General features: G+C 43.9%; 1 protein-coding gene across 1 annotated transcript in view; it reads right to left on the reverse strand.

Annotated features, from left to right (window-relative positions):
* The window catches only part of LOC146801339 (sodium/potassium-transporting ATPase subunit alpha-1-like), a 312,352-nt gene that overhangs the window by 68,525 nt on the left and 229,533 nt on the right, over positions 1 to 14,294 (reverse strand). Inside the window, exons 13-14 of the mRNA XM_085620987.1 lie at positions 3,559 to 3,734; positions 2,622 to 2,758 (exon numbers count right to left, since the gene is read on the reverse strand). Coding sequence (XP_085477113.1) covers positions 2,622 to 2,758; positions 3,559 to 3,734 — 313 coding nt within the window. The remainder of the gene's footprint in view (positions 1 to 2,621; positions 2,759 to 3,558; positions 3,735 to 14,294) is intronic.

Genomic DNA, 14,294 nt, shown 5'->3' on the forward strand with positions numbered 1-14,294 from the left:
GGTTCGGGGGCGTACATACACGGGTGGGTGTTTGGTGCGTACATACACGGCTGGTGGTTCGGTGCGTACATACACGGCTGGGGTGGGGGTTTGGTGCGTACATACACGGCTGGTGGTTCGGTGCGTACATACACGGCTGGGGTGGGGTTCGGGGGCGTACATACACGGGTGGGTGTTTGGTGCGTACATACACGGCTGGTGGTTCGGTGCGTACATACACGGCTGGGGGGGGTTCGGGGGCGTACATACACGGGTGGGTGTTTGGTGCGTACATACACGGCTGGTGGTTCGGTGCGTACATACACGGCTGGGGGGGGTTCGGGGGCGTACATACACGGCTGGTGGTTCGGTGCGTACATACACGGCTGGGGGGGGGGTTCGGGGGCGTACATACACGGGTGGGTGTTTGGTGCGTACATACACGGCTGGTGGTTCGGTGCGTACATACACGGCTGGGGGGGGTTCGGGGGCGTACATACACGGCTGGTGGTTCGGTGCGTACATACACGGCTGGGGGGGGTTCGGGGGCGTACATACACGGGTGGGTGTTTGGTGCGTACATACACGGCTGGTGGTTCGGTGCGTACATACACGGCTGGGGGGGGTTCGGGGGCGTACATACACGGCTGGTGGTTCGGTGCGTACATACACGGCTGGGGGGGGTTCGGGGGCGTACATACACGGGTGGGTGTTTGGTGCGTACATACACGGGTGGGGGTTCGGGGCGTACATACGCGGGCGGGGGGTGGTGGGGTGTTCGGCGCGTATGCGGGCACATGTCTCCATGGTTGCTATGGGAGTTCGGTTCGGACGGTGTTTTTTGCGTACGGTTGTGAAATGGGGAGGACGGGAGGGATCGTACTTGCGCAGTCGGACTTTATTTTTCCGCACGGTGGGTTTCTCGCCCGGGGACGTGTCGGTGACTTTTCCCGACCCGAGGACGTGTGGGGAAATCTTCCCAATGCGATTCGTATGGACTTTTTTCCGTTCGAATCGTACTTGGCAGTTTGTACGCTACTTTGACGATTCGGACGGAAAAAAATCCGGATACGAGTCGGACGGGGAATTTTTTTACCGGATCGGAATTGGCACCATAATTGGAGGAAGAGGGAGGAAGGCCTACTAAAGACTTTAAAAAGTTGTTTTCAATAGTCTGGAGTAAGTCTGTCGCTACCATACTCCAGACACCAGCCCCATACATTGCTGCAGCCTTTGTCTTGGCCTGATAGATGTTCTTTATCGGTAATAATGGTCTTGCACCCAGTTTTTTGGTAAAAGATTTTATGGCCAAGAGGCTTCTCTCTATTTCCAACTTCATCCTTCCACCAGCTTTGACCACGATACATTTTTATCAAAGAGAACCCCCAAGTAGGGAAAAGTATCAACCACCTCAATTCTTCCATAGTCCGCATGTAGGTACGGGGTTTTGTCTCTTTTTCTTGCCCCAGCTATGATTACAAAGGACTTAGTTGGATTAACCTTCAGATCTATTGAATCCATAAAGGATACATACGCAGTTATCAAACATTGGAGGGCTAGCCCCGTTCTTGCGATCAAATGCAGGCTCAGAACTGGTCCATAGTCAAGCTTTTCTTCAAAATTGTGCGGTATGCAGTTTATATTTGGAAACTGAGAAAATAAGCAGGCCTCTTTTGGACATCGGCATGATTGCTGGAATTGCTCAAGATATGGACATTGTTCTTCTGCATAAGGAGATCCAACACCAAAGCATGTTTTTTAGATCATCACCTTGTAACACTAATGAGGTGCAGTGGGAGCAGGACATTGATTCTAGAGGAGTTCATATGCACAGTGATCTTTGTTGCCACAATCATGACATCTGAGCTTTCACAAACCAAAGCTTAGTACCGCTGTCAGTGAAGGAAGACCGCGACGAAACTTTGTTTGTCCTTATCGATATCCTTGTTGGAATTCCATTGCAAACCTGCTGCCCACTGCACAGCAACATGTAGTGACCAATGGGTCTGAAGGTAGACTCCAGGGACTTTGTAGAAAGTTGAGAGGGCTTATTAAGTGGCTTACCATGGACTGAGTTGATCACAGAAGGGGCATCCATCAGAGAAAACTGGTTACAGGTAGAGGCTGCATTTATTCAGTTTTGAATCCAGAGGGTACTAAAGCAGCAAAAGCGCAGCAAAATCCAATGGTTTTCCGTTTCTACTGAGAAGGAAGCTTTACATTCAATGTTTTTCTTTTTGGTTTTAACTGAAAAGTGGAAACTCTAGAAATGATTAAACCTGCAATAAGCTGTACCTTAATAGAGATGATTTAGCCTTGATATGCTTAGCGAACAGCGTAGAAACAAAAATTAAATGAAGGCGGTTTATGATAAAGCAGAGTTTACGTTTTGAGATTTGTCAAGGATTATTTTTCACATTGGCTTTATAATCAGAGCCGTCCACTGGCTCAATACAATGATGTACCAGTTTAGGCCCACAGTCTAAAACGTGCGTCATGGTGCCACACTGGTGCACATCCTGTACACCATCAAGTACATAGAAAGGAGGGAACGGCATTTAAAAAAAGGTTATTTGGTGGAGGTAAAGTGGAAGTCAGTGAAGCTTGCCCAGCTGCCACTTCTAGACTCAACCTAAACTTACCTTGGGTTCACCTGGTTTACAGGGATATTGAGGCGAGCTGCTATGTCTTCTACTGTCTCTGTTCCCTCAGAGATGATTCCTACACCCTTTGCAATAGCCTTGGCTGTGATAGGATGGTCACCGGTGACCATGATGACCTGAAACAGGAAGAGAAGCACAGTTAGCAGGTCTGATGGCATAGCATATTTCTATTTAGTTTTCTGGTATGGTGAGAAACCCATGAGCCATCTTGGTTCTTTTTTTTATCTGAACAGGGAGGTACCCAGTGAACTGGTCAAGAGCCACAGATTTTTCTCTAACCCCAATACTTATCCCTCCCTGGCCAACTACCGCATTATTATTTTTTCCAGTGAACTTGTATTTTTGCCAGTCCCAATCCTGCCACAATAACCCTTGCCACTATATGTCTAGGCCTGCCATACTTATTTGCCTTCTAGCCTAATTTTGTTGAAGTGGCTGGCTTAAACGTATGCAGCAGATATGAAGACATATTGAGCTTTCTCAAAACAACACTGCAAGTACCCCCTATCCCCAAACACTTGGTCAAACACCTGGCGAATCCTTCAGCTTCCCATTTACAACTTATGAGCGATGATTTGAGAGGAGAGATACCACCCGGGTGCTTGAGAACTAAATTACACAAATGGCTGAAGAAGTGCACATGCTAGCAGTACCTGCACATGGGGGATTGTGCCATAGCAACAGATTAAGGTAAATTCAGTCACTAGGACTACAGTATCTGTGGGATTCATTGACACTTTTCCATGTAGAGGAAGCTTACTGAAGTGTCCAGATTGCCCCGTAGAGCAAGGCTACGCATACTGGTAGAGAAGCAATTAGAAGACAATCCATTGATTCACTATTCCAACCAGCTTCAATGTCTTACCTTCCCCATGTAGTAGATTATATCATCTATAAGAGCACAATAAGTACGCACCTTGATTCCAGCACTACGGCACTTTCCTACAGCATCGGGAACAGCAGCCCGAGGTGGGTCAATCATGGACATGAGCCCAACGAAGCAGAGATTCTCTGTGGGGAAGTTCACCTCATCTGAGTCAAACTGAAAGTCTTCTGGAAATTGTTCGTCTGGTAGGGCGAGGTGGCAGAACCCTGCAGGAAAGAGGAGAAATTGTTAGAAGTGGGCACCTCAACTTTCATTTGTAATTCACTGAATCCACTTTTTCAGAAAGAAAATATGTACACACCTTCTTACGCTCCTGTTGTTAAACTAGACCAGGCATCGTGGGTTCCTGACAGGTGGTTAGACTACTATTCTTTAAGACGTTTACCTATATTATTCTTTTAAAAAACATTTATCATTTCATTGCATTATAGCCATCACCTGTTGTCATAAACATAACCAGCTTCCGAACAGGTGTATTGTCACATTTGGTTAGAAACTCTTCACAAAGGGCTCTATTGCGATGGCGGGGGGACAAAGTCTGCCCGCCACCGCAACGTCTAAGGCGGGGGGACAAAGTCCACCTGCCACCGCAACCACTAAAGGGACCGCCCTCCATAGGTGCGGCGGTCCCGCTGTAGGCATTAGGATGCACCCGCCACACTAGCAGGCTTATCCCATATTTTTACATTGCGGCAGGAGGTACTGCAAGCAGCACCCGCCGCAAGGTAAAAAATGCATGTTGTGCATTTGAATGCACAACATGACAGGCACCGTGTGGTGTCTGCCACCTTGTGCATGCATATGCTGGGGGGTACCATAGGTATCCCCCATGTGCACCCCCCACACCCCCAACACCCTGGGGGCCCGCAACGGGCCCCCAAATGCAGGATCCATGCCTTTCCATGGCGGTGTTGCCGCCATGGAAAGGCTGCTCTCTGCAGTCATCGTAAAATGGATGGCGGTGTCTTGTAGACTCCGCCACCATATTACACACTTTTTCCGCCCGGTCGACAAGTCGACCGGCGGAAAACCAGCGGACGGTCTTTCCGTCCGTCGGGGTCCCCCCACCATCGTAATGTGGTGGGGGGAAATGGGAGGCGGGTGGTGGAAGTTGGTGGGCGGATCGCCACCGCCATGCGGGCGGTGGCGATCCGCCCGCCAACAAAATCGGCCCCTAAGATTACCACATGCATTTTCTCAGTAAAAAAAGTAAAATCAAATTTGTGTGTTTTATATACACAGAAGAAAAAGTTAGCATATCTTTCTCTCACACTTGACCTTTCAACATTCTCACGTAAGAGCTATAACTGTTAGCATTCTTCATCATGAAGCCATTAAGACGTTTCATTTTCAGGTACTGTTTTGACTTTGCTAACTATAAGTCACAACTCAAGAGGAGGGCTGACCTTCCAGCCTGTTGAAGCCAATACTCACAATGGATTTCACTTCTCAAATGTATCATCGGGAACATCTACTCCCATCTACTCCTTACATGCAAGAGCCACTCTAACTATACACAACACATATGGAGAAAGACAACATGATTTTTCATATCACACATCCAGATGCCACATTGACTTTCACAGCTACCCTGGACCTCCACCCTTCACATCCTTGAGGCACCACGACGTTTCAATTTTTGGATGGAGGAGGCACACACAGCCACACTCTAAGTCAATTCAGAAGGAAATTTGAACAGCCTTTTTCCATATTTAGTCATAGAGTGTGTAATATTACACTGGGTTAGTGCTCTTTGGAGTTTGTGCCTACATAAACACATTCCTGAATAGTGGTCTACGGTCATGGGCAACCTAAGGAGTTAGTCCTCTCTTGTATGTATCACAAATAAGATGGGGTCACATATCGCCTATGGAAAGGCCTGTGTAATCAGGCTTCTATACCACAAGCAGATGATGCCATTGGAGAGTCCATTCTAGGGCAATATTTGTGAATTAGAAAATGTTAGTTTTGTATACCTACAATTGTCTTGAATTATTTGCCTCCAACAAATAGTCAAGAAGAGTATTGGTTCAGATAGACCTTTTATCCTTTCCCTTAAAGTATCCTTTCCCTTAAAGTAAAAAAAAAAAGCATTGCTTTCTCCACAACGATTGTGGTAAGGTTACTTTTCTGGGATTTCAGGTCTATTGCCAACTCAGCAAGCATGCAATTGAAATTCATGATATTTTAATTGACTACAACCTAGATACTCTATTTATTACAAAGTGTTGGACATCAGAGGCATCTGCACCCAACCTGGTGACCACATGCCCATCCCTCTATAAAGTCAAAGACCTTCTTCACCTAGATAAGAAGGGTAGAGGCCTTTTCATCCTCTTCAAAAATCATCTCCTATCCTCCATTTCCCTCTTGCCTGATATCTCAAAACTCATATTTATGCCCCTCCCAAGCTAACTGATTGTAGCTCCCCCATCCCTTTGGCATGCGACTGACTATGCCTTGATTCCATTTTACAATAACATTCTAATCGTGCAAACTCCATCCATTTTTTTACAAGCACCGCTAAACTTAATCTGCCATGCCCAAAACCCTTTCAAGTTGCCCTCGCCTCTACTAGGGTGTCACTTTCTCACTCCCAGCTTGGCAACAATACTGCTTTCTTCAATTCTTGGCTTAATCAGGCTCTAAATATTTCTCTGCCTCCTTCATCCCACTCATTTAAGAAAGCATGGCCTTCTACTCCCTAGTATAATTACATCATTTTGGAAGCCAAACACAGGTGTAAGAGGCTGGAAAGGATTTGGAGAAAAGGTTTTGTCTCAGAAGATAAGAACCTGCTCAAGGCAGCACTAGGGAAATTAAAATAAAAACTAGTTTTACCCTTCCAAAGCTAATTTTTCTATGTTGCAAAAATTCTTTCAACTACAAATTCTTCAAAACAGCTTATTAAAATCGTATGATCTTCATCTTCCCCAGAGTGCGCTGTGACTGCAAAAACACCTTCTCAATCACAGTAAATTTGTTCTTAATCAAACATCCAGCAGAGTCATGGATCGTTCTGACTAGGTTCCACCTCCAACCAGTCCTTCCAGTCGTGAACTATAACTCTCTCTCTTAAGAGGACATCCACTATTTTATGGTGGCAGCTTCCTTTGACTCCCCTTTCGATCCGTGTCCCAATCAGATCTTACATCTGGGTTCAGCCCTCATTCCATAGGCCCTTCTATCAATTTGTAATATCTCTATGAACACTGCTGTTGTTGCAGAAGCTTGGAAGCTGGCTCACATCATTCCCCTTTTGAAAACACCATCAGCTGACCACTCCAGTTTCAATAACTACTGTCCCATCTCTGGCCTCCCTCTCCCATACAACCTCTAGAGAAAGCCATCAATGCTTAGCTGTCAGCTTTTCTGGAGTTCAATGGTCTTCTGCATTCTTCTCAAGCTGGTTTTACACTTCTCATAGCACAGAGAAAGGCAATTTTGTTCTCAGTAATTGATCGTCTTCAAATGTTGGCGGACCAGAGCTCTCCATCAGCATTGATCTTGTTGGATCTGGAACATTATTTGACACTCCACTGCTTGATCGTCAAATCACAGTAGGCGTTCAGTGTTCTGTTCTTGCTTACCTGAAAGATTATTTTTCTAAAAGATGTAAAGCTGTCCACCAGGCCCCGTTCTCCTCTGAATCTAAAACCTTACCATTCAGGATTGCGCATAACTTGTCTGTGAGCTCCACCTTCTTCAATATGTACGTCTATCCTCATGCTCTACTTATCCGTTCCTTGGGACTAAAGTTCATGAGCTGATGACACGCAAATCCTGCTCTCCTTAGATGATCAGAATTTCTCAGTTTTCACTCCTGAATGATTGCTATGGTATATGCAAGCACAAACTCAATAAATACAGATAAAATAGACCTGCCATAACCTCCCCCAATAGTTCTCCTGTGCCCCTTCCATGCGGCCTCTTGCCTTCCAAACTCTTGTCTGCCTGTTCACCGGCCTTTTTGATCTGGAATCTCAACTTCTATTTAGATCACATGTTCTCTCTGTCGGCAGAAGTCAGCAAGCTCTCTTCCACTTATCATCTGCTGATGAAACTGCTTCACATGATCCGTTCTTTTCTTTCAGCTCACACTCTTCAGAGAGTTATTCAAGCTATTCATCTGATCTACTTGACTACTGCCACTGTAGTTACCTAAACCACCTTATATGACAGCTGCCCTTAATAAACTGCTCTGGGCACCCATTCATAAGTTGTGTATCTTTAAGGCCATGTTGATTACCTGCATTACCTTTTGTGCTTCCCAATACCTCGGCCCAAACATTCTGCAAAATAAATATCTACAATACCATGCTACTTGCTTGCTTTGGTCCTCAGAAGCACATCTTCTCATGAGTGCCTGGTTTCACAGTCAGACCTGGTGCTTTTTTCTTTTCTATTGCATCTGCTCAGCTATCAAAATCCCTGCCACAACATCTTAGGTCCTACAAAAAGTTACTTCCCTCATGCAATCTGAAAACTAGGTTATTCTCCAATTAGCTTGTCCTAACCCTCTATATTTTCTCAAATCTCTCAGCGCCAGGACACCTTTTTTTATGTATTTGTGCAGCACAACATCGGAAATAATTAGAGAGTGTGAATTTATGAAAGATCCAGTGCTGCAGAAGAAAATTGATACTTGCCTATAATTACAGTCCTCTTGAATTATTATTTGCCAACATCAGACTATTGGCAAATAAAAAGCATGTGAATCTATGAAACAACCAATGTGGGAGAAGAAATCATTACTTATCTATAAGTGCACTTTTCCAGCACTGGTGCCTTTCATAGGATCTTGCTTGAATTATTCCCTGATGTCAGGAGGGCTCCAAGGCTGACATTGTGGCGTGATTCTACAAAAGAACCAATGCTGGAGAACAGCTGAATTATGGTTGCTGTACCGGATGGGTTTCTTCCCGAGGATGTCTTAATCTCCCAAAAACATCCTTTTGAGTGCCTGAGGGAGCTTGCAACCTTTAGGTCCAAGTACAGGCCATCTGGCAGCATTGGGCTCATCCTTTCTGCTTTGTCCCTCTCCATAGGTTCTTCACCTGTGCTTCTAATTAAGGGTTTCTTTTTCTTTCTTTTGATGGCTTCATCTGTTTTAATGATGTGTTAAATTGTAAATGTAAATGTCAAATGTAAATGTAAAGGTACTTATAGAGCGCACTGTCACCAGACGGCCACCTTGCGGTGTCGCCTTTGCGGTTTCCTGGCACTGTTACTCATACCGCTGTGGAACCCCTCCTGGCTTACCCTGTGAAGTGTCCACTCCTGGGCACCCCCAGGGTGAAGCCAGGCATCCTTAGCGCTGTTGGGGCCGGTGTGGAGGCTAAGCAAGTTATTGCCCAGAGTTGCAGCGTGGGGCCCGTGATTAGAATAGGCACCGAGGCGAGAATAGACAGGTCCGAGGAAATTGAGCCCGAGCACCGCCGAGGCGGGAATCGAACCCTGGTCCCTGGCCAGAACTCTGCTTCAGGGTCTGCCGCTCTAACCATTGAGCCACACTCCTCCACATTATAGTATTGGAAACTGTAGAGTGCATGTCTCCCATTGGAATGTAGTCTGGGTATAGTCAGGGGGTCCAAAAACATTGATATAAAATGGGCTCCTCTTTATCTTCAGCTAGCCCTGACAATAAACGGTGTGTTTGTCTATGACCTACTTGCTGGTTTCACTCTGTCTGCATATACCTCTGCAGTGGGTAATTTGCTCGAATTATATCTTCTTCCTAATGAAAACCAAGGATTAATTTTGCTTTCTATATGCGTTCACGGTTGAAATCATTTAGCCCTATGTGAAGCATATTGGGCCTGACTCACAAGTAGGAAAGGTCTGGACGGAGATCTCCATCCCTGTAAAAGAGATATATAAGGAAAAGATCGAGATTTTCAGGTCGGCTGGTGAGAACCTGTGTGTTGAGTCGCCATTTGTTCTTACCAGCTTCTCATTTGATTTTTTCACCAAACTATGCCTTTTCTTTGAATTACCCTGTCTTCGCAGTTCTGTAAGAATAGCTGTTACGCCTCCAGAAGTTATAGTGCCCCAGCTGAAACATTCTGCAAGGCAATAAGTCGAGCTCCCTTATTGCTCTTAGGATCTTCTTGCCGATCAATATTGTGAAGTCGAAGATGTTTTTATTTAACCTAATGAATATTCCTTACCTCCTCATCTGGAGTTTGACTGTGTCATACCTATCATTCCAGATGCAATAATTTGGTTGGTTTGACATATTCCCTATCCAAAATGGAGAATGAGGTTCTAAATGAAAAACTAGGTGTGAAATTACAAACTGGACTAACTGTTAGATCCTCTTCCCCAGCAGGGACAACAGTGTTCTAGTACGAAGAAGACCCAGGCTCTGAGACCTTGAATAGGCTACAGAGGACTAAATAGGGTTACAGTTAAGGGCAATTATCACTTGTCTTTCATTAAGAATATCCTTGAATCTGTTTGAGAAGCTTCAATATTCACACAAATGAGATCTTCTACGGGCTTCTCAAAGAAGGCGAGTGTAAGACAGCCTTGTGAACCCCATTTGCCCATTCTGAATATCAGGTGATTGCCTTTGGCCCTTGTAATGACCCTGCTGTTTTCTAGTGATTCATGGATCATCTTTTTCCCGATATAATGAATCAGTTTATTGTGGTATACTTGGCCAACCCCTTGATGTGTTCCAAAATCCTGGAAGAAGATAGACGGCATGTCCAGACCATTCTTACTTGACTTCAACATAACAGGTTGGACTACAGAGCAGACAAATGTGAATTTGAGCTGGAATAATTTGGGTTGAGCTGTCAGCTCAAAAGTTACTTATCAGTCCAACGAAGGTAGCCCCAGTTTGGGAGTGGCCTTCTCCAGAGTATTTGAATGATGTACAGTGTTTCCTTGGTTTAGCCAATTTTTATCACAAGACCATATTTCACAAACATTAAAAAAGGAAAATCTAATGAAAGATTTTCTTTGAACCAACGAGGCTGAGATGGATTCTCAATATTTAAAAAGAATATTCAGAGGGGTTCCTAAACTCAGAAGCCCAGATGCTACTCACTAATTTATTATCAAAACTGATGGTCAAGAGGGAGGGCAGTGGGATCATCCCTTCCAATAAGTTATCGTTCTCATGTCCTGACATCTTCCGAACAGCATTATTTTGTATTCGAGGTTGAGCTCTTGGCCATCAAGTGTGCCTGTACTGAATGGAGATATCTGCTGCAGAGAGCTAAGGAACCATTCAAATCAAAATGAGGTTAATGTAAGCTTGGGCAGTTTCTTTGGATTTATAAACAACATATTCCTTCACTTTCCCCCTTAAACAAGGGAAGTAGTTGGAAATTAGCTGATCGTATCTTTCCTGTCACAGTGACTCTGCCGATGCACAGCACTTCGCATTCAGATGCAATGGAGTTCATGGATTCTTTAAAGAAGCAGTGTCACAATTCTTCCACCTAAAGAGTGACACCTCTGTGTGTCATTGTATGCTTTCTTTTTCTTTTTGGGAGAATACCAATGTGATCTTTTCAGACAAACCTGTGTTATTATATCACAGAGTTATTATACCTGGAGCTATTAAAAAAAAAAAACAACAATGCTGCGTTCTACGGACATATTTATTTTATGAGATCACTTAAAAAATATGTACAAAAATATAAATATGTTAAAAAATTTAAATACAAATATATTTAATATTACAAATTTAAAAAAACATATTATAATGTTAAATACAGATGACATACCTACAAATATTATATTCAATAAAATAAAAATAAGTTTCAAACAAATAAATATTTTTAATTAGAAATTATTTGGAAACAAAAACATTATTACATAAATTTTACTTTTTTTATTTCCTACCCTATAACGCCACACAATTCACAACCCACATCTAAATTAAAAAAAAATACTTACATAATTAACATAATTAATTATTAATCAAAGAAATATTGTTAATTAAAAGAACCTCATAAAAATTAATACACTTCCCACTCTTTACCCCTATATCCTCCACAAACCACAGCTGAAATAAAACTGTAAAAAAATGAATTACACAAATAAAACTTATTTTCAATTAACAAACTAATAGTATTTAACAAATAATTAGAAAGTAAGTAAAATAAAATTACTCAGCACCCTTTACTCCTATAAAAGTAAAACCCACACACAAAAAAATATAAACAATTACCCAAATAAATATCAATTAATTAATTAATATTAATGATCAACTAATTATTAATTAAAAAACATAAATTACTTCCTACCCTTTACCCCTATAAACCCCCACAACCCACACCTAAAATAAATCACACAATTTCCATATTTAATTTTAATAAATTAATACTAATTAAGAACGAATTCTTAATTAATTAAACATAAATTACTTCCCACCCTTTTCCCCTATAAACCCCACAACCTGCACGTAAAAAATTATGCAATTACCATAATTAATTAGCAATTAATTAATTAATATTGATTAACAACCAATTAAGAATTAATTAATAATAAATTACTTCCCATGATTAACACAATAAAATCTAAATTAAACAAATATTAATAAATAAATAAATCATTAATTTATTATAATTAAATTACTTCCCACCCTATTCCGGTATCAACCCACAACCCGCTACGGAACTAAAAAACGCAAAATGTTATTAAAATAAAATTGATAACTACTAAAAATGCAACACATATATTAAAAAACATAAACAATTCTTATACAAAAAAAATACATCACATACATTTAAAATATATACTAAAATACATAACACTAATTAAAAAATAGATATTTTCAATAACTATATTTTTGCAAAAGATATTAATGACTTCTATATTTTTTTTTTTTAAGATCTTTTTATTAACTTTGCTCACGGTCACCAACAGAATACAGACAGCGTTACAATGCATAGTGACTAATTCCCGTGTATGGAACCCAAACAAGTCTACATAATAAACCAAGGACATGCTCATCATTGACCCCCCCTCCGCCCCCCCGAACACCCCGAAACCTCTTCCATGGTCCCCACACCCTTTGCCACTTTTTTGCACAGCCCCTGGCCTTATATATGGTTTCTTCAGCCCTCTGACACCAATCCAAGTCCCTGAGCCATTGATCCCACTGCGGCGGCTCCTGTGCCCCCCCAGCAACTGGCAATGTTACGTTTCGCTACTCCGGCCGCCAGCGCAAGCCAAGTTTCGTGATATCTGGACCAGTCTGTGGGGCCTTTAATCATGAGAAGAAGCCATTTGGGCTCCACCGGGACCTGCGAACCCACCACGTCCGACATCGTCCGAGCTACCTTCGTCCAAAAGGGTACTATGTTCGGGCAGTCCCAGAGGATATGATAAAATGACTCCTCCTCCTGACATCCCCGCGCGCATAAAGGGGACAAGCTCCTACCCCATGCGAAAAGGTGAGTACGCGGGTAAAACACCTGATACAGGATTTTAAGCTGCACGAGGCGGAATCTAACCCGAAGGGCCACCTCGCGCGGGCTTTGCAGAGCATCCTGCCAGTCGTCATTCTCGAGGCGACCAATGTCTACCTCCCACCTCTCCCGCAGGGACTCCAGCGGATCAGGCATATTGTTTATGAGTTTACGATAAATAGTAGCCGTAGGCCTGCCTAAGATGGGATCTAACAAAAGCCTGTCCTCCATGGGAGAATACTCTGGGATGGAGGCGTCCGGGCTCACATGGGACCGCAGGGCATGCATAAGGTGAAGGTAATGAAACCGCTGAGACTCGTGCATTTGGAATTCTCGTTGGAGGTACTCAAAGGATCTGGGGGCCTCTCTTTTCCAGACATCCCCTAGGTACTCTATTCCAATCAACCTCCAGTCCTTAAAGCCCACGAGTCCCTTAACCTCTGGCAAGTGATCCCCCACCCACAGAGGGGTCCTCCCGGTCAGAGCACCAGACCACCCCAGGAAACGATTTGCCTCCCGCCCACACTGCAGACTTCTATATTTTTTTAAACAATATCTTTTACCTTAAAATCGATATTCTTCACCACGATATTCTTGCTGTCGATATTTCAGACTCACGATATTTAGGTCTCAATATTTCTGTAGGCCGACATTTCCAACTTGATATTCAGGGGCTGATTCCGATGTCGGACGGAGTCAGGTCTGTCCGACTTCAGTCAGGAGCCGTAACCGACTGACGTGCTGTCGTCGGTTACGGACCTGCAAGAACGATGCGAACATTCCGAGCGGAATGCATGCTTCCATTGTGAAAAGCAGGGGTGCAGTTCATCCCTGCACCCTGTGGCCGGCACCCCAAGGTGCCTGCCACCGGGTGCAGGGATCCAGAGAGGGGCACCATAGGTGCCCCCAGGCCGCCATTCGGCAGCCTCGCACCCATGGGGGCCCTACTGGGGGCCCCCAAAGACAGTTTCTGACTGCTTTTCATGCCGGAAAGACCGGCATGAAAAGGCAGTGAAAAACTGCCATCGTACTCCCTCGGTCGTAAAGAGGCGGCTGTAGGAGTACTGAGGGATTTCCGGACGGCGGACGGGCTCTCCAAGCCTGTCATCAGCCATCCGGAAATCCGAGTCTGCTTCCTTTCCGACCGAGCCCATCGGAATGGCTCAGTCGAAAAGGAATCCGGCCGACACGTTCCGATTCGGTCGGAAGGGCTCCGACCATCGTTCGGAGCCCTTCTGGCCGAAATCGGAATCGGACCCTCTGTCTCCATACTGTTTTCATTATAACTGGAGGTCAGTGACTTCCATGCTCAGCATGGATGAGGACTAGAACTCC

The sequence above is a fragment of the Triturus cristatus genome, chromosome 8 (genome assembly GCF_964204655.1).
Source record: "Triturus cristatus chromosome 8, aTriCri1.1, whole genome shotgun sequence".
Classification (NCBI taxonomy): Eukaryota; Metazoa; Chordata; class Amphibia; order Caudata; family Salamandridae; genus Triturus; species Triturus cristatus.